The sequence below is a fragment of the Alligator mississippiensis genome, chromosome 16, assembly GCF_030867095.1.
Source record: "Alligator mississippiensis isolate rAllMis1 chromosome 16, rAllMis1, whole genome shotgun sequence".
In the NCBI taxonomy this organism is placed as follows: Eukaryota; Metazoa; Chordata; order Crocodylia; family Alligatoridae; genus Alligator; species Alligator mississippiensis.
Window position 1 is genome coordinate 5233716 of NC_081839.1, and position 19188 is coordinate 5252903.

Below are 19188 nucleotides of genomic sequence, written 5' to 3' on the forward strand. Positions count from 1 at the left end.
CGCATCCTGTGGGCAAGATGCAGCACAAGAAACACCACAGCTCGAAGACTTAGTCTGACCAAGCTGTCTGATGCAGTAGGTCAACTGGCCAGGCTGGGATATACCCGAGGGGCCCTGATGTCACAATAGAGCCCTGGCAACGGGGGAAACATGCCACGGTTTCAAGACAGGATGCCAGGAAGAGGAGAGCAGGGTGGGGAGGGCAGGAGAAAGGGGCGACAGGTGACAGGTGCCATCAATGGTGACTCAGTGATTTCGTGCATCTCCCTTTGGGCACCCCCATGCTCCCGCCAAGCTGCTTGGCTGAGTCAGTCGTGGGATCATGGGCACAGGGTTTGCACGCTCCACAGGCCCAGTGGTATGGGCCATGTGTTGGGGAAAAATTTAAGTCCCCAGGTTCGTTGGGCGGAGGCTCAGACGAACCACAATATACGTTTAAAGACTTGATTTATTAAAGAATGCATTCTGAACAGCCAACTGCCCCGCAGGGAGATTGCCTGTTGAACTTTTTGAATTACACAAACCATTAAATGGGAAACATGACAATATTATTACAGCAACAGCTTTACCAATCAACAATTGCCACTTGCTGCTAATTTAAATTTCCCTTACTGAGAAACTTAGAGCTGATAAAAGCCAGTTTATTTTCGTTTTGTGCTAGCCCTATTGTTAAAAGTTATGTCCTTTACCTTCTGATAGCTTATGCAGCATATGTGATCTGCTTGCTTACACATAATGGCAATGAAAGTTTTTATTGTTCTCCTTCGCATGGAGGCTGTGACCAACCAGGGGCACACACCCTCTACCCCCAGCAACACCCTGTCCAGCCCCAGGGCAACCCCAGGCACAAGCTCCCTCTGCCCCTGCGGCATGTCCCGGCACTGGGGCACAGCCTATGTAGCATCTCAGGCTAACGCTTGCACTGCAGCCTCCAGGACTGTGCCATGCTGCAGACAGCACAGTCCTTCTCTGGCCAGATTTCCTGGGCACTGGACCCGTGACCCGCCACAGGGCTCCAGGCTGAGGCCACCTCACAAAGGGAACCTCCAGCTGTGCCCAAAGAAGTGCCCGGTGCATTTGAATTTATTTATGTGCGCTCGAGCGCGGCCTCAGCCCTATTGCACTGGGTGCAGTCCCAGCTGCTACAAACATCCAGTCCTCGCCCATGGGATCTCCCAGTTGAAGAGGTCTCTCTGCACATTGGGACACATTGGCGGCACATTGCTTCCCTGGTGTTCCTGCCCTGCGAGGCTCTGGCTGCTGGGGGTCCTCCTTGCAGACAGAGCCCACCCATCTCAGCTAGGGATGCCCGGGAGGGGGCTGTGGCTCCATGTTCCTTGCTGGGGTGGAGCAGGAAGCCCTGTGTGGCCTGGAGCTACTGGGTGGCATGTGGCTGGCTTGCAGGTGCCCATTTGCATCCCTCCATCTCCCCTTGCCATCCAAACCTCCCCCAAGGAGCTCAGGGCTGCACTTCATGGCCTGGCATGCTGGGATCCCAGAGGGGAGGCAGCTGTTGTACCCAGCACAGGGGGCAATTTATGCCCCTTCCCCACTGTGGTGGAAGCAGAGGCCTCACCCCCGCAGCCCGTGCACTTGTGCCTGCTTTACTCCAAGGCTGTGCTTGGCTTATCAGGTCAGCCCCAGGGCTGGTCTGATCCAAGTAGGCGGCAGGGTGGATACTGCACCAATCCTGCCGGGATCTACTCCTGATGGGAGTGAAGGGGGCTTAGCCCCTGCTCAGTCTCCTTCCAGAAGACACTGGGTGTCTACACGCAGCAGTTGAAATGCAACAGGCGCAGGGAGTTGCCATGGCAACTTCTCCCTAACAGAGGGAACATCCGGACAGTCACTGGGTGCCAGGCCATGATGTCACCTCCTCAGCTCCGAGGGGGCTTTCCCCAGGGCCTGTGGTTCCTGGAAAAGAGGCTGGTCCGGCTGGGGACTGAGTCACGCGGCCCTGATCTGTCCTGGGCGGCCCTGGGGCCAGCGTGATCGAGGGGTGTCTGCAGAGCCCGCAGGTCCCGAACCCCCAGCCTGAGAGCAGAGGGGGGCAGGATCCATTGCTCCATCTCACCCCACCTGGCCCTGCCCAGGCTCCGCACTGGGGCCACAGGCCCAGCCTTGGCTTCCTGCGGAAGCAGGTTCCTCCACGTATTGGAACGCGGCTTGCAGAGGTGCTGAGCGCCCCCCGCACCCCATCTCTGCCCAGCAGCACGGTCTCAGCCTGACGATCGGGTCCTTACAGTCGTGCGGCTCGGTGGGGCCAGGACCCCAACACGGGGCAGCTCATCCTTCACATCCCACCAGCGCTAAGGGGTGCCCCCTCCACCGCCACCTGGCACAGGCACCCTCCCACGTGCAGGGAGGGAAGCGCTCCCCCATCCCGGATGGGGGATGCCCGGCGGCTCCGTGCCCGCAGGGCGCAATCTCACCCTGCGCCCGGGGCTGCCCCTAGCTGGGGGGGGAGGGGGCACCGCCCTGCACGCGCTCTCACACACGTGCACACCCCACTCACTTCCGCCCCGCCCGCCCCGCGTTCCATCGCTCCTGATTGGCGGAGGCCAGCCCCCAGCTCCTCTTGATTGGCTCCTGCTGCCTGCCTGGTCCCCCCCTCCCCCCCGCGCCTATATCAGCTGAGCGGCGGGGCGGGGCGGGCTGTGCCAGGACGTGGCTGCAGCGAGTCGCGGGTTCGAGACTCTCAGCTTTCTCCTCGCGTGAGTCACGTGCCCGGGTTGGATACAGCATGTCGCGGCTTGGAAACAAAGTTGCTCCGTCGGGGCGGATCGGGGGGCGGGCAACCAGAGCGTCCCTGGCGGCCTGGGCATGCCGGGGGGGTCCTGCCGGGCCACGGGGCTGTGGCCGGGCCCCGCGGGTGCGAAGAGCTCGGAAACTTGCTGGGAAGTTTTTCCGGGGCTCCCGGGGGGCGGGATGGAGCTGGACCGGGGGGGTCCTGCTTGGGGGAGACCCCCCTTAGGCTCCAGCTCAGCCATTTCCCAGAGAGGCGGGTGGAGGCGGCCTGGCCCAGTCCCCTTCCTCTCTCCCCGGCGCCGCTTCCTAACTTTCTGGGCCCGCCCCAGCCCCGTGATCGCTGCCTTTTGTGATGCGCTGGGGTGGGAAAGTCCCGTCCCGCAGTGGGCAGCGGGGGGCTGACCTGCCCGGGGGTGGCGGCGGGCGCCGTGCCCCCGCGGGGCTGGCAGAGGCGCCCAGCGGCCCGTTGCAAGGCGGGCGGCGGGGTTGGCGCTGGAAGCCAGCCCTGCTCTCCAGCAGGTGCAGGCCTGAATGAGACGCGATGTCCTCTCCCCGGGGGAAGCGGGGTCAGCGCCTTTGCACGAGCCTGCGGAAGTGCTTGGGAGGGGCGGGAGAGGCAGTTCTGCAAGCGGACGCTGGTCTGGCCGTTTCGGGACGTGGATCTCGGTGTCTGGAGGGCTGAGCCGTGGAGCCGAAGGCTTGGCCTCTTCAATCGAAGCTTTCAGGCGTTGTTTGCCCAAGAGCGGGTGGCTGGAGCTGGGCTTGGGCAGGGCGGGCGGGCGCTGTGAATCGGTGCAGAGCTGGGCTTGTGCTGCTGCCGCCCTCGTGGCACCTGCCTGGGCACTCCGGGAGCACACGTCTGCCCGACTTCCATGTGGGCCCAGAGGAGCTGCGCTAGAGCCTTCTTGTGTCCAAAGCAAAACCCCCTCCAGAGCCCTAGTGATGAGGCTGGGGGCTCAGGACTGATGTCTGCCTCGCTAGCAGGGTGTCTGCGGCTTGCTCCTGTGCTAGTGGCCGGTCCTGCCTTGTTCTTCCAGGCTCGTAGCAGGGATCACTCGCTGCCCCTGCCTACACATGTGGCTGATTTGATGCCAAGAGCATGGGGCAAAGGGGCAGTGAAAACTGGACCACGACGGTCTGCTTGCAGCTGGATGCTGCCCTGCCTGCACTCGGGAGTGTCCCGGTGCAGCTTGTCCCTTCCCTGGCCTTGCAGGGATTACTGAGGCCTTGTGCAAGGCCTACAGTGCCTGGCTCAGCTGGGGGAGCGGAGGTACCGTGGGGCAGGGCATTCTGAGGGAGCCGAAGCACTCCGAGCTGTGCAGCTGGTCAGGATGGATGGGCCTGAGCCAGCTGGTTGGGGAAAGCTGCAGTGGACGTTGTGAACACAGGGGCTACAGGCGTCTTGTACAGCTGGGCCCACGATCAGTGTGGCAGGATGCAGAGGGTGCTTCTCGGGTCTGTAAATGCCACTGATGCTTGCTCTTCCAGGTCCCCCCACTCCGGTGTCACCATGTCTGATGAGAGCACTGCAGACCACATACCTGCGCAGAGCGAGGAGCCGGAGCAGCCGCAGGTAGGAGCGATGGAGGGGACTGTGCCGCACCAGTGCGATTCCAGCCAGCACCAGCAATGGCCTGCCTAGAGCAGTGGCTTGCTCTGCGGGCCAGGACATTAGGCTGGCCACGCTCATCCCAGAGGCACTGAGTCCAGAGCTGGTGCGAGGCCACTTTGCCTGTGCCCAGGAGTGGGCGAAGAGCCCGAACACGTAGAGTGAGGCTTGCTGAGGTGGTGTGTGAATTGGCTTATCTCATCAACCTGCCATGTGGCTCTCTTCAGCTCTTGTTCTTGGTGTCAAGCAAAGCTGGCTGGCAACTGCTGTGTACCGGGCCCTTATATAAGAGCTCTGCTGTTGGCATCAGTGCAGGCCTGGCATAGATGTACACACAGGGTAGCTCTAGCTGCTAGGACCATGTGTACACAAGCCTTGGGGTGTCTATGGCACTCTTGCCTGTTGCTGCATACATGCTCCAGGCCCAAATGTGTGGCTGTGAAGCTGCTCTAGAGATGTCCCACCCTGTGACATTGTGGAGACCTCTGCCTCCAGCCGGCTGGAGCAGCTGCAGAGGAAGGCCCCTGGAGCAGCCCCTGTGAGCAGGAGGGGGTGGCGGGGTGTGCCCAACTGTTGCAACTGCAGCATGGACACAAGGATACAGCACCGGGGGCATCTTATAGTCAAGCTCATCACCTGCTCTTGTGTCTCCTCCTAGAACGTGGTGAGCAGGGTGGCCAACCTGCCCCTGGTCAGCTCCACCTATGACATGGTCTCTACTGCCTACACCTCCACCAAGGAGAATCACCCCTACCTCAAGTCAGTGTGCGACGTGGCTGAGAAGGGTGTGAAGACCCTCACTTCTGTGGCTGTCAGTGGGGCCCAGCCCCTCCTCACCAAGCTGGAGCCCCAGAGTGAGTAGTGGGGGTAGGGGAGTTGGGCTGTGAGCATCCCAGGCAGGGGTCATGGCTGGTGGCTTGTGCTCAAGGGCCAGGCTTAAGCTGGCTAAGTTTTGGGGGGCTAGGGGGCTGAGGAAGGGGAGTTGGGGGTCACCCTAGCAGTGAGATTTTTTTTTTTTCACTCTTGGAGCGGGCATGAGGCAGGTGCCAGGAGCTAGCCCAGACCTTGATCTCCATAGCAAAGGGCCCCTTTCCCTAGGTGGCCAGAGATCTGTAGGCCCATCTCACAGCAGTGTCACACACTGCCTTGACAGTAGTGCAGCCTCACTATCCATCGCCGGCCAGAGTGGGCTGCCAGGCTCAGATTACCCTTGACAAAGGGCACATGGTGGATGCCAGGATATTTGATTCGGCAGCAGCCCTGGGCATGGAGCAAGGCTGTTTTTATCCCCTGTTGCTAATTCTGGAGATGCAAGATGGAAGTGACCTGGAACCAGCCTGCTGGTGTCATGAGCTGTGATGGGCAGTGCTCTTCAGCAGTGCAGAGCCACCAGCTAGAGTTGCAAAAGCTTAGGAGTTGGGGCATGGGGCCCTGCTTGCCCCATGCTGGGAACAGGGCTGGGAACTAGCTGCATTCCTGTGAGGAGCCTGGCAGGCACCCAGCACCCGCCCAGGTGACCTTCATCCCAGATCTATAGAGAGATCTCACATTAAGTCTTCCTGATGGGAGTCTCTCTGCGGGCATGGGGGAGAATGGGTCTCTGCTTTCCCAGTGGCAGGGTGCCCAAGTGTGGAGGGGCCCTGGGGTCTGTTCCTGGCTTCCCTGGATATGCAATGTCCTCCAGCTTGTCCCTTGGCCCCTGCCACTTGCTGGCAGGTGCCCATGAAAGAGGCCAGATCTGACATCTGACCTGCTCCCTGCCTGCTGGAGCTTGCTGGCTAATTTCTCCTCATCCTGTCTAGTTGCAACAGCGAACCAGTATGCATGCAAGGGGCTGGATAAGCTGGAGGAAAAGCTGCCGATTCTGCAGCAGCCCACGGAAAAGGCAAGGATCTCTGGGGAGAGGGGAGTGGAATGAGGGCTCTGGGGCCCCCAAGGGATGGTGTGGAGGGGGTAACTCTTGATGGGGCTGTGGCAGGGCAGTAGCTCTGCTTTTGGGCGTAGGACTGTCCTGGGTGGGCTGGGAGGGCAGGAAGCAGACTCCTGAATGAATGAATGAAGTGGAGATTGCAGGCTAGGAACCCATCTCTCCTTGATGCATACAGCTAGGTGGGACCAGTCAGTACCATCCTGGGTCGCTTAAAACTAACCCCTTCCCCTGCTCCCTGAATCCCAGGTAGTGGCAGACACCAAGGAGCTGGTGTCCTCCACGGTCACAGGGGCCAGAGACACCGTCTCCAGCACCGTCAATGGGGCTAAGGATGCGGTGAGCAGCCGCGTGACTGGTGTGGTGGACCTGGCCAAGGGCGCTGTGCAGGGCAGTGTGGAGATGACCAAGTCGGTGGTGAACAGCAGTGTGAACACAGTCCTGGGGTCCCGAGTGGCCCAGATGGTGGTCACAGGCGTGGATGCTGTGCTGGGGAAGTCGGAGGAGCTGGTCGATCACTACCTGCCCATGACGGACCAGGAGCTGGGTCAGTATGTGCCGCGGCTCAGCATATCAGGGCTGGTGGGCCAACCTCAGCCAACACCAGCAGCTTGACATCTCCCTTGGGGCAGGGGCAGCCTTGACCTGCAGATACAATGGGATGCCCAGTGCTGTGTTCCCTGGGGTGCAGTTGGATCCAGGCCTTCCAAGCCTGGGAACCCTAGGCTCTTCCAAAGGTGCTGAGCACCTATGGCCCTGTCCACTCCTAAGCAGTGGTGAGGGCTGTAGCTGCAAGAGAGCAGGTAACCCACCAAGGTGGGTGTGGGAGGGTCAGAGTCAAGGTGCTGAGTCTAATATTGCTCAGCCCTTTGCTGGACTCATAGGTTTGGCCTGACAAGTGGCTGCAGTGCTGACCTCAGATTGGAGCTCATTGATCATGAAGGGAACACTCTTGGCCCCTTACTGCCCAGGGTCACCTGGGTCATGCCTGGCAGCACTGGCTCTGTGCCCAGCACACAGCAGCACTGATGCATGAGTGAGGATGGGACTGGGGGGTGGGAAGCAAACCCAACCCTGCTGATGCACCTGCAGTGGTTGCTCAGAGGCATATTTTAGTGTTTGTGCCCTGGGCCAGCAGTGCTGGGCTTAGCTCTGGCCTGGGCAGCAGCACAGCACGTGTGGAGGGACTTCCCTTGGGTTTGAGCTCCAGCTGCCCAAGCTCTCATCCCACATTCCCTATTGCTGCTGAACGCTTGCCCAGCCTGGCTGACCCCCCCCCCCCCCCCCCCCCCCCCCCCGTGCACTCTCCCCCTAGCTAAGCTGGCTACATCAGTGGAAGGCTTCGAAATGGCCTCAGTGGAGCAGCAAAAGCGGCAGCAGAGCTACTTCGTGCGCCTGGGCTCCCTGTCCAGCAAGCTGCGGCACCGTGCCTACCAGCACTCCCTGGGCAAGCTGCGCTGTGCCCGGCAGAGCACCCAGGAGGGGCTGGCCCAGCTCCACCACACCATCGAGCTGGTAAGGGGTGTCTCTCACTTGTCCTTGCTCAGACTAGAGCTGTCTTCTCTGCTTTTTTGTCTTGGCTTGTCCCGCAGCTGGTCGGCAGCTTGTGCATGGGGGGGCTAGAGCCTTGTCCCTAGCCGTGGTTTGATTGCAGGTGTTCTGTCCTTGCCAGATCGAGCATGTCAAGCAAGGGGTAGACCAGAGGCTCCACAACGGCCAGGAGAAGCTGCACCAGATGTGGCTGGAGTGGAGCAGGAGGCAGCCGGGTGGGAGTGAGCAATACGACGCTGCCCACCCTGAGGTATCTGCTCCCTTCCCATCCTGGCCCCTGCTTACCCCTCCCTGGCGCACGGCCCCTCCTCACCTGGCGCCCGGTCCCTCCACAGGTAGAGTCCCGCACCCTGGTCATGTTCCGTGGCATCACCCAGCAGCTGCAGGCCTCCTGTCTGGGCCTCATGGCCAATGTCCAGGGCCTCCCTGCAAGCATCCAGGACAAGGTGCAGCAGATGCGCCACCATATGGAAGAGCTCCACACGTCCTTTTCGGCTGCCCACTCCTTCCAAGACCTGTCCAGCACCGTCCTGACCCAGAGCCGGGAGAGGGTGACCAAAGCCCGTGAGTCCCTTGACGAGCTGCTGGACTACGTGGCGCAGAATGCCCCCCTGCCGTGGCTTGTGGGACCTTTTGCGCCTGTGCTGGTGGAGCACCCAGAAAATCTGGCTATTGGGATGGAGAAGAAAGAAGACCAAGCTACCTGCCCAGGCCAGAGCAGGGAAGAGAAGCCAGCCCAGCAGGCCTCTGAGGCCAAGAAGGCTCCTTGAAGTGACGGAGTTGGCTTCTTGCAAAGGACAGAGCTATGTGTGGCATTCATGTATCTAACCTCATATCTGCGGGAGGGGATTTGTCGTCTTTTTCTACTGGTTGGGATAGGTGGGTAGGAACAACAGGGAAGCTAATAGTCCCTCATATCTAGTAGCAGAACTAGCCAGGATTGGCGCATGGGAGCTGCCTGTGGCTGGAGCAGCCTCACTCGGATGTTCCAGCCGAACAGCTTGGCACAGATGCTGCTCCCTCAGTCTTGTCTGAGCTCTGGGGGCCTAAGCCCCAATGCAAAACCACAGTGTCTGGACTGGGGGTGCAGCTCTGACCTGCCCCTAGCCAGGGCCTAGGGCATGTTGGGGGGGGGAGGTCCAGGAAATGGGCTGTAATTGCAGTGAGCTCTGGCACCCTTTGCCATTATCAAGGGCTATGAGACTTCAGTCATCTGGTGTCTCGTCCACACTGTTGCTTCTGCTCTCTGCAAAGCTTGCCCTAGGATAGACATCATCTCTTTTCCCCCCACCCCAACATCTTCAGGGCCACTGAGCCTAGAGATGCTTTTGTGAGCTCTTCAGATTGCTGCTGAAGCCTTCTGCTCCTCTGATCTATCTTGAAGCCACTAAAGCCAACTGCCCGTGAAACAACCCGTCTCTAGCATGGCCGTGATGACTCCAAGTGCTGCCAAAGGGGTGCAGTTGGTGCCCAGTTCTCTCCCAAAGGGCTTGATTTTTTTTGGCCAGTGAGCAGTCATCTGATCTGATCTTCTTCCTCTAAGTGCCATTAACACTTTGTACCTTGTAGAACCATGACTTTCTCTCTCTTCCAGAATAAAATATCTTTGCATTCACAGGAGGTGCTGGTGTCTTACCTGGGATCTTTGGAGTCTTCCTACAGTCCCTATTTGATGCCACCCTGGAGTTCTCCAGGTGGCTGGGCCTGGGTTTATCATATTCTTCATGGGGGAGGTGAACTCCTACTGGATCTTGCAATGCACTCACCCTGCAAAGAGAGCAGGGGATTTGGGAGCACTGGCTGGTGCATGTTAAAGCTGTTGGCTCCTGTAGTAGAGTCCCCAGCTCTGCTTACAGCAGAGCCAGCTCCCAAAGTGTAATGGTGCTGCAGCCCTGTGGTACCTTGCCGTTGAAGTGATGTTGGTTTAGGGAGATCTCTGGGGAAACAGCACCTGTCAATGCAGGGTCTGGGACCTGACTCGGGTGTGGATGAAGCACAAAGTATCCACTCCCCTGCCCTGCAAGGACAGCAAGTGAAAAGTTTTGTGCCTCTGAGGCCTAGCTCTGTGCAACTCCATTGCAGGTGTCCTCCTTAGCCTCCCTGTCCAGACCGGATGCTGCTTGCTGGTGCCAAACCTGCCCCTCTTACTGGGGCAGATGGGAAGAAAGAGGGTGGCTGTTCTGTGTGTTTGTGAAAGAAGCAGCAGCTTCTTTTCCCCTGAAAAGCAAGCCTGGTCTCCTGCCCCGGCCCATAATGACCCACCTTGGGGCTTTCTATCAAGCAGCAGGACCAGTCCCTGTCTCCATCACACTCCAGTGCTGGCTCCTTGGACCTGAGACAGAGATCTGCATGTTCCAGGAGCCGGGTAAGTGCCTCGGCTTTCACACCACCAAGGTCCTGCCACAGAGCAGGGCTCAGGGGGCACGATGTACTTGATGGCTCTTGGCTGGTCGGCCCTAGAGCACCGGTGGGGCAGAGCCCTGGGAGCTCTTCCTGGCTGGGCCAAGGTTCACTGAGCCAGCGACTGCAAGCAAGTCTTTCCATACGGATCACTCCCAAGCCAGGGTTGGGTCTGTAGAAACCCAGAACCGGGGCTGGCGGAGGTCTTGTTCACACCTCTGCTAACTTGCAAGGGAGGTGTGTTCAGCTGCTCTCCCTTTGCTTGCAGCCTTCATCACTGATCACTCTGGGCTGCTCTCCTTTTCCTCAGAGCCTGCAGCAGGGAAGCTGTACCCTAGCCACCCCCAATGCAACCATCACCTGCAGCCTGAGCTGCATGGTGCCCCGTGGCCCAGGCCTCAGAGCTCAGGGGTGGGGCAGGGTGCGGGGAAGCTGGGGCCAGCAAGGTACCAAGGCATCTCTCCAGTTAGGTTCAAGAAAATGGGGCAATTGAGCAGGAGGCATCGTTCCCTCTGAAATGCTGCCCGCTCCCTGTGCTGCTTGACCTGTGCAGGGCTCCAGGGCTGGCTGCTGGTAAGACCAACCCAGCTGGGAGGTAGGCAGCCCTGGGCTGTGGATCCCAGTCTGCTGGGCATGCAATATGGGTTGCTGGACAGAGCCAAGGCTCCAGGGACCTGCTGAGAGCACCTGGCTGCATCCTCTCTTTACTGTGCCTTAGTTTCTCCAGGTAGGAAATCGGTAGAGGGATCCTGCCCTCCTCTTGCCTACAGCTGCCAGAGCTGGGGCTGAGCCGCACAGGCTCTGAAGGTCTCTCTTAGGTACTTGGGCATTGCTCTGCAGGAAAACCATGTGCTGGAGATGCTGAGCAACCTCCCTAGGGAGCTGGAGCAAAGCCCAGAGGGGGCTTGGAGGGAAGGAAATTGCTAAGCCTCTGTGTGCCATCTTTGGGGTGCTCCTCTCGTATCCCCAGCAAGGGGAAGATACAATCCTCATACCCATGGGCAGCGCTGCACAGGCTTGGCCCTTGCGCAGTCGGGTACCGATTGCCACGAAACTGGGCGCGCAGGTGCTGGCATTGCCTGGTGCAGTCCTCCTTACAGGACTCAGCTCAGCGCTGCAGCTCCTTGCATCTTAGCTCTGCCCCTCCCAAGAGCCGGGTCCCACCTGGTGGGAGTCTGAGTCCCAGCCCCAGTCCCTGCTCACAGTGTGGATGTGACCTTGGGCTCTGATCCCTCTGCCCTTGTCCCCTGCGGGCACTGCAAAGGCAGGTGGCTTCTCCCAGCTCCTGTGCAAGTTGCTTGGAGGGGTGGGATCCTTTCAGGTCTCTGTCATCTTTGTACTGCTGGGGGCATGGCCCCTCCTAGCAACAGGGGAAGGGGAAAAGACCATGGGGGTTTTGTGGGGAAACCATACAGAGGGGCTGGGTGCACCAAGATACTCCATCTCCTTCCTTAAGCTATCCCCAAGGCTCCCAGCCTCAGCCCTGCTCCAGACCTGGGCACAGTCCGGCACTAGCCTGCTGCCCTGGAGACCTGGGAATGGGGCTGAGCCCCCATGAGTCTGGGGGGCACAAGCCACCCTCTTCCCCATCCCCCCCCTACCCCACAGGGCATGGAGTCACAGGCATGATCAGCTCCATCGAAGCTCCCCCAGGGCAATCCATGCCTGACCGGCAGCCCTCCCCACCAGCCTGCTCCTCGGCACTGAACCCTCCCCATCTCTCCCTGCTTTGCCCTCCTCTGGAAGTGTGGGGCCCACAGCTGGACCTGGCCTCCTCCCTTCATGGGAGACTTCCCTCCCAGGAAATGGCCTTGCCCTTCCTCTCCCATGGCCATGCTGGCCCTGGAGGCTCTCGGGCCATCCCAGCCCTCAGGGCCTTGCCCTTGAAACAGGGCTGTGAGCTGTGGAAGCTGGGAGAGGGCTCCAGGAGCCATGAGCTCTCTTTGGAGCCAGGTTTTATAGCAAGGGGCTTGTTCTTGTTGGCCCACAAAGGCACGGCTGGGCAGGGGCTCAGTATGCAGCAGCCTTAGTGTACTGGGCAAGGTCCCGTGTCCTCCTGCTTTGTGCGGGCTCTTCAAGCACCTGCCAGGCTGCAACAGCCACTGTGTGACCCTTCACCCAAGTCATCCTGCTATCTCCAGCCCCGCTGAGATGCAGCTCTGGACACGCTGCTGCCACCAGACTGTGGGGGAGCAGCCTGCAGTGGGGATCCCTAGACGGACCCCACATCTCCCCTTTCCACAGCAGGGGCTGGCTGCTCCCCTGGATGCCGCGTGGTGCTGCCGTCGGGTGGCAGTGGTGCTCCTCCTTGGAGGTGGCTGCATTGCAGGAATCCCCCATGGCCTTGGGGTGCCGGGTGTGGGAGTGACACCTACTATACTTTTGCTTTCCCAGTGGATGTGGGGGGAGGGGAATGGACCTGGCTGCCCTGTTCCTGTTCTGTGTGGTGCTGGACTTTACCCAGCCCCGTGTCTGCACCCTTGGGGGGTTGACACAGTATCACAGGTCACCTCATTTAACACGCCCGTCTGGTTCGTGCCAGCTCGTACCGCAGGTGGGAGCCCAGGGTCTCAGTGCTGTCCCCAAGAGCAGCAGCAGGTAAATGCAGGGGAGGTGGGGAGAGAGGAGAGTGGCTTTGGCTGGGGTCTGCCCTTCGGTGCCCACATCTGGTACCTCCCTCCCCAGCAGCAGCCAGGGGTGGTCCGGTGCCCCTGGCACAGAGCTCAGTGCAGTTGGTGGGATCAGTTTGCTTCCTGGTGCAGGAGATGGACCTCTGACCTCCACCAGTGCCCCAGCAAGAGATGCCTCCGCACAGCCTGACCCAGCCCCTGAGCTGTGCCAAGCAGAGCTCCCTGAGAGCAGGACATAGGCCCTGGCATGACTGATGGGCACCCTCCACCCCAGAACAGCCAGCAATGCCAGGCAGCATGAAATCCAGACAGGAATTACCCTCCAGACCCCAGTGTGCTGCTAACGCCCTTCCCTTCACATCACAGCCCCAGGTCTGAGCTCCCAGACAATAGCCGCTCACCAGGGCGGGACCCAAGACTCCAGCCCAGGGGGTGAAAGGAGTCGCATGTGACTAGCCAGGCCTCTTTCCCCTGCCCTCTCCAAGGCTCCTGCCTCCTGGAGCTGTCCCGCCTGGGGGAGGGCTCCCCACTGGCCTATAAAGGCTGAGCAGGGGGCAGCTCAGATGCTGGAGCAGCTGGCACACGGGCAGTCCTAGGGAAGAGGTGAGAGATTCTCAGCTGCATTGGTTACATCGCTGGCAGTGGGAGTGCAGGTGTGTGTGCGTGTCTTTTTTTGGGGGGGGTTCGGGGCGGGTTAGCCAAGCTTGCCTGTTCCCCGGCAGGGCTTTGCAAAGCAGCACTGAAGGGCTCCAGTCCTCCCCTCTGCCGGCAGCAACAGGCCAACCTACGTGACCCCTGCCCCCATCAAGCCAGGCTTGGTGAAGCAAACCTGCAGTAGCTTGGCTTGTCTGGGAGATGCTCGCCAAGCTCTAGTCTGCCTCTGTCGTGTGTAGACGCACCCTCTGGCAGGTTGTGGAGCTCTGTTACCCCCGGGCTGCAGGCTCCGAGCAACACCACCCCCATAGCCGGAGCTGTTGCTCCAGCGTGGCGTGGAGGGCTGGCATTTGAGGACATGCTGGTCCCTCCTGGGGATCCAAAAGCTTCTCAGTTTGCAGCCGCTGTTTGCATCCAGGGGTGAAAGGAGATGTTTCAGTGCTCTAGGCTGGGATGGGGGAGCACCGAGCCTGGCATTGCTGCTCCTTCTAAACCAGCACCTGGGGCTGGTGCCTGCACGCCCCACTCCTGCCTCGTGCTCACCGAGCCACTGTGCCCTGACTGCTCCCAGCCAAGAGAGCATGGGGGCCCTTCCCTCCACGCTCTCCCAGCCTGAAAGGCGGCCAGCTCTGCCCTAGCCGGCTTCCTGGTGGCAGAGACAGGAGCCAAGAAGGCATCTAGTCCTTGCAACTAGGTTCTCGCTCCCATGGCTGCTCCCATAGCCCTGGGCTCTGGGGCTGAGCATGTCTGCTTCCACCCCGGGGAACGGACCCGCTTGAGACCACAGTGTGCTCTCAGCTGTGGCTTCCTGTGGTGCCCCACGCAGGAACAGCCGCTCGGCACCGAGCGCTGCTTTCAGTCTCGCCTGATGCTGGAGCCGGCCCAGCTCCACAAAGGCCCTCAGTGCGGCGCACAATAGTCTACACAGGCAGCTTGCACAGAACAGTGCCCGTGCTTTGCATTCACCCCGGCTTCCCCTGCCCCAGCTCTGTATAGGATGGCCCCCCGCACCAGCCAGCGGCAGGGAGGGAGCCTTGGCCGCAGCCCAAAGGAAGCAAGCGGAGGGAAGGGGGGTGTTGCAAAAGCTGCAGAGGAAGGCCTCACTCCTGCTGTTGCACAACCACTGGGGCTGTAGCCGCACGCCTGCTGCACCCCGGACTGGAGAGCGTATCTGCCACGGGGTGTCGTCAGCACTGGGCGGCTCCGTCCCCCCGGGACCGGCAGGGGCATTACTCAACCTCTTACATTGCACCCAGCCCTCGAGGAGGCTGCTGTTTCCACACTGCTCTGACCTCTGCCCAGGCTTTATGGCCCTGGAGTTTACTCTGGGCTTATCTGGGGAGGCAGGCGTCCGCCTGCACCAGCTAATCTTCTCCTTGCCGTAGCCCCAGATTCCACCATGACGTCTCCCAAGCCCAGCAAGGCTTCCCCGAACGAGCCAGACATGAAGCCAGAGCCGGAGCTGGAGCCGGAGCAGCAGGTGGGTACAGGCCAGACCCCTGGGCAGCCAGCTGGATGCCTCTGCCCATCCCTGCACACCCGCGTGCTCTCCCTTTGAGACAAGGGAGCTTTGTGGTCTCAACCCTTCACCTGCATGCCCCGGCAGCCTGAGCTGGGAGAAACGGTGCGGTGACCCGAGATGTCCGCTTGTAGCCAACCTGGCCACAGCCGCACTGATGCCCGTGGCAGGGCACTTGCCAGTCCAGCTCCAGCTTGCACTGATATTAGTCCTCCTGGTCGGCAGACCTGGCACAGCAGGTTTGACCAGGGGGCCTGGATGCTGCCAGCTTGCCCTGGGTGATGCTGTACATTGGTGTACCTTCCCCCCCAGTTTAGGAGCACACAGACAGGCCCTTATCCAGAAGCAGTTGCACACAGGGGGGCAACTATTATAGTATCTCGCCCCTAAGGGGCATCAGGGCAGACCGCACCCCTTATACCTCAACCAAAGCCTCCCATGGCTGGTAAGAGGCGCTCTCCTACATGCCCAGACTTACAGGCACCCAATTACCTGCACCCCATGCTGGGGCAGGGAGTCTCTGCTCCCTGGGGGCTGATTAGGTGGGTGGGGCATCTCCTGCCCGCCAGGTGTCGGGTCCAGGCGCGGCTGGCAGAGGCTGCTCGTGGCCGTGGTCAATGCAGGGCCCTGCTAACCCCTAGCTTCTCCCTAGCAGAACCTGGCCAGCCGCGTGGCCAGCCTGCCCCTGGTGAGCTCAGCCTACGACATGGTCTCGGCGGCCTACGCCTCCACCAAGGACAGCCACCCCTACATGCGGTCCATGTGCGACGTGGCCGAGAAGGGCGTGAAGACCCTCGGTGCGGTGGCCGCCAGTGGGGCCCAGCCCCTCCTTGCCAAGCTGGAGCCACAGAGTGAGTCGTGGGGGGCAGGAGGGGGTCCTGGTGGCTGCGCTTGCTGCAGCTTGCTGGGGGCTGAGCTCCCTGCTGCTGCATCTGGCTGCTGGCTCCCCAGCCCGTCTGCCGAGGCTGCTGTGTCCGCAGGTGGCTTAAGCTCTGGGGCAGATGTGAGCATCCCCCTGCTCTCTGCAGCCTTCCAGCCCTGCTCCCCGTTCCCTTCCCAGCTTCAGCTCCTCTTGCCCTCGAGCCCTGCCTGGAGACTCCTGGGGTCCTGGCTCCCGGGGCAGCATGGCTGGGGCTCCTACCAGCCCCTTGGGGCAGCTAAACCTGTTCCTTCCCTCCTGCAGTCTCGACGGCAAATGACTATGCCTGCAAGGGGCTGGACAAGCTGGAGGAGACGCTACCCATCCTCCAGCAGCCCACAGACAAGGTGATGTCCCTGCTCCTGCCACGCGAGAGGTGGGTGGGATGCCCTTAGGGCTGGGTGACTGGAGAAGGGTTATACATGCTCCGGTACCCCTGAGCCTGGGAGCATAGGGCAGGAGAAGATGCCCTGGTTTGTGCCTGAGAGGTAAGGTGTGAGCAGGACCCAGCGCAGGGCTGCACTGCTGAGCGCCCAGCCCTGCACCCTCTCTGCCCTCGAGATGGGGCTCTGCAGTGCCCCCTCTCCATCTCCCGCGATGCCTGCCTCCACCCCCAGCCACCCTCCATCTCCCCCTTGATGCCTGCCTCTACCCCCTCTAGATCCTTTCCGACACCAAGGAGCTGGTGACATCCACAGTAACGGGCGCCAAGGATGCCCTCTCCAGCAGCGTCAGTGCCGTGAGCAGCCGCGTGACCGGCGCAGTGGACCTCACCAAGGGTGCTGTGCAGGGCGGGGTGGAGCTGACCCGGGCGGCCGTGGCCAGCGGCGTGAGCACGGTCATGGGCTCAGCCATGGGGCAGATGGTGGCAAGTGGCATGGGCGCTGTGCTGGGCAAGTCAGAGGAGCTGGTGGATCACTACCTGCCCATGACCGACGAGGAGCTGGGTGAGCAGCGGTGTGGGGGTGGCTCTGCTTCCTGAACGGGGGGGGTGCAGTCTGCAAGCTGAGACCAGGTCTGGGACACACTCCTGATGCCAGGAGGTGCAGCCCATCCTCCCCACGTGGTAGTCGGGGGGCTCGAGCAGCCCATGCCCTGACCATGGGGTGCAGCAGGAGGAGGAGGACACAGACAGAGGCATCATGATGTGGGGACCAGCTTTTCTGCCTGTAGCTCTGTGCTGCAGGGAGGGGGATGCTGTCACCACTGCCACCACCGACCTCCCCCTATTTGCGCCTTCTGCTCTTTGCTTCCAGCCAACCTGGCCACAGCAGTGGAGGGCTTCGATGTGGCCTCAGTGGAGCAGCAGAAGCAGCAGCAGAGCTACTTTGTGCGCCTGGGCTCCCTGTCCAGCAAGCTGCGGCACCGTGCCTACCAGCAGTCCCTGGGCAAGCTGCGGCGCATCCGGCAGAGCACCCAGGAGGGGCTGGGCAAGCTCCACCACACCATCGAACTGGTAGGGATGCCATGCTGCCTGGGCATGCCGGGGTTCTGCCCTATCCGCTGCCCAGGCACCATCCGCTGGCAGGCAATCCTGCTGACCCCTGCCCAAGTGTCTGACCCAGCTGGTCTCTTCCCCTTCCAGATGGAGCATGTCAAGCAGGGAGTTGATCAGAAGGTCCAGGGTGGACGGGAGAAGCTGCATCAGATGTGGCTGGAGTGGAGGCAGACGCAGCTCGGCGCAGGCCAGGACAAGGAGGCGGACAGCAAGGTGGTGATGGCTGAGCAGCCGGAGGTAGGTGGTGACCTGGGCTCTGCTCTACCCACCTGGCCCTTGGCCTGGGGGAACCGGCCACCTGACCCGGCCCTGTCTCCTCCTAGCAGGTGGAGTCTCTGGCCCTGGCCATGTCCCGAGGCCTCACCCAGCAGCTCCAAGCCGCCAGCCAGACGCTGGCATCCAGCCTCCAAGGCCTCCCCGCCGGCATCCAGGACAAGGTGGTGCAGGTGCGGCAGCAGGTCGAGGAGCTCCGCGCGGCCTTCTCGGCAGCCGGCTCCCTCCAGGACCTGCCAGGCAGCGTCCTGAGCCGGAGCCGGGAGCGCGTGGCCCAAGCCCGCGAGCTGCTGGACGAGCTGGTGGAGCACGTGGGGCAGAGCATGCCGCTCTCCTGGCTCGTGGGTCCCTTCGCCCCAGGTGGCAAACAGCCAGAGGACATGGAAATGGAGTAGTGTCCAGCCAGCCCCCCATGCCCCTTGCCCCGAGTGCCAGGCTTGTCTCTCTTACCTGGCTCTGCGTCCCTAGCTCTGCATTCCTGGCACTTCTTGCCTTGCTCATGAGGGTCTTTGTATGGTGGGGTGGGGGGCATATCACTGCTTGCAGCCTGAATTCAGCCTGCTCTTCTATAACCTGCTCAGACCTGGCACCAGACCAGCTTGTCCCCCTACTACCCAGGTCCCCATGATGCAGGTTGGGGGTGGCACAGCCTAGCTCTTCTGAGGCTTTGAGCACCTGTGACCCTCTTCCCACCAGCGATGTCTGAACAGGCCTGGGCTCCCTCGAGCTACTGCCAGGCTCCACTGTTTGAGCCCGGGGGGAGCTAGGCCCATCAGATAAGCACCGGGGCTCTGTAGGGTGAGGTAGGACAGCAGGGCCCTGGCCAAGGGATTTTTGACCCAAGGGGGTGACTCACGGGAAGCTTTCCCTGCCACTGACCTGCAGCACTGCCCTTAGGCCACAAAGATGCTCCTGAAGCTGATGTTGGGCTCAGACGCTGCGTGATGCCCTAGTGCCCCCAGCACTCGGCTGCCAGCCCTGTGCCCTGCTCAGCCAGCCCCTGCCCGGGGAAGAGCACATCCCGCAGAGCAGGCTCCGGGCAGCGGGGCTGAAGGAAGCCAGAGGGCAGGGAGCCAGTGTGATCCCACGTGCCACAGCTCTGACTTGCATGCTGCAGCATTTAACCTCTCCAAATAAAGCCTTGGTTTGCATTGGAGCCGCAGCCTCTGGTGTGGTGTGTTGGGCTCCGGTAATGGCTCCCCCTCTCCCTGGGCAGACCTGCCTGGTCATCCCACTGCTCAGAGGCCCTTGGTATCATCTTGTCAGTCCAGGTCTGCAAGCCAAGGCTTATGGGGGTGGGTTTCCCTCCAGCACCCAGCCCCTCTCCTGTGGCTCCTGCAGGGCTGAGGTCTCCTTGGCTCCGGTGCTGTAGGTCCCCTAGGAGACCAGGGTCTGGAGCACTCCTTGCTGGGTCAAAGCAAGCCCTTTCCAGGCTGGCAGTGCTGAGCACTCCTGCCCCT

At 61.3% G+C, this 19188-nt stretch overlaps 2 protein-coding genes across 10 annotated transcripts; both read left to right on the forward strand.

The window, feature by feature from the left end:
* The first annotated feature begins 2621 nt into the window (after positions 1–2621).
* LOC102576344 (perilipin-3) lies at positions 2622–9450 on the forward strand. Of its 4 annotated transcripts, none has more exons than XM_006278665.4 (8): positions 2622–2714; positions 4237–4321; positions 5016–5211; positions 6160–6242; positions 6534–6831; positions 7600–7799; positions 7957–8085; positions 8171–9450. In XM_006278665.4, exons 2-8 carry the CDS (start codon positions 4259–4261, stop codon positions 8603–8605), a joined length of 1404 nt encoding a protein of 467 aa, XP_006278727.2. In that variant the 5' UTR covers positions 2622–2714; positions 4237–4258; the 3' UTR covers positions 8606–9450. The 4 variants fall into 4 exon arrangements, with proteins under 4 accessions (XP_006278727.2, XP_019332138.1, XP_019332135.2 ...); XM_019476593.2 differs by lacking the exon at positions 2622–2714 and adding an exon at positions 2852–2872; XM_019476590.2 differs by lacking the exon at positions 2622–2714 and adding an exon at positions 2943–3267.
* A 3293-nt stretch (positions 9451–12743) lies between these two features.
* LOC102576579 (perilipin-3) lies at positions 12744–18884 on the forward strand. 6 transcript variants are annotated; one of them, XM_059719996.1, is made up of 9 exons: positions 13416–13518; positions 14905–14999; positions 15691–15889; positions 16222–16304; positions 16619–16904; positions 17214–17413; positions 17543–17692; positions 17779–17901; positions 18626–18884. In XM_059719996.1, exons 2-9 carry the CDS (start codon positions 14919–14921, stop codon positions 18671–18673), a joined length of 1170 nt encoding a protein of 389 aa, XP_059575979.1. In that variant the 5' UTR covers positions 13416–13518; positions 14905–14918; the 3' UTR covers positions 18674–18884. The 6 variants fall into 6 exon arrangements, with proteins under 6 accessions (XP_059575977.1, XP_059575976.1, XP_059575979.1 ...); XM_059719994.1 differs by lacking the exon at positions 13416–13518 and adding an exon at positions 12744–12833 and having other exon boundaries at positions 17779–18884; XM_059719993.1 differs by having other exon boundaries at positions 13400–13468; positions 17779–18884.
* Positions 18885–19188: the final 304 nt, after the last annotated feature.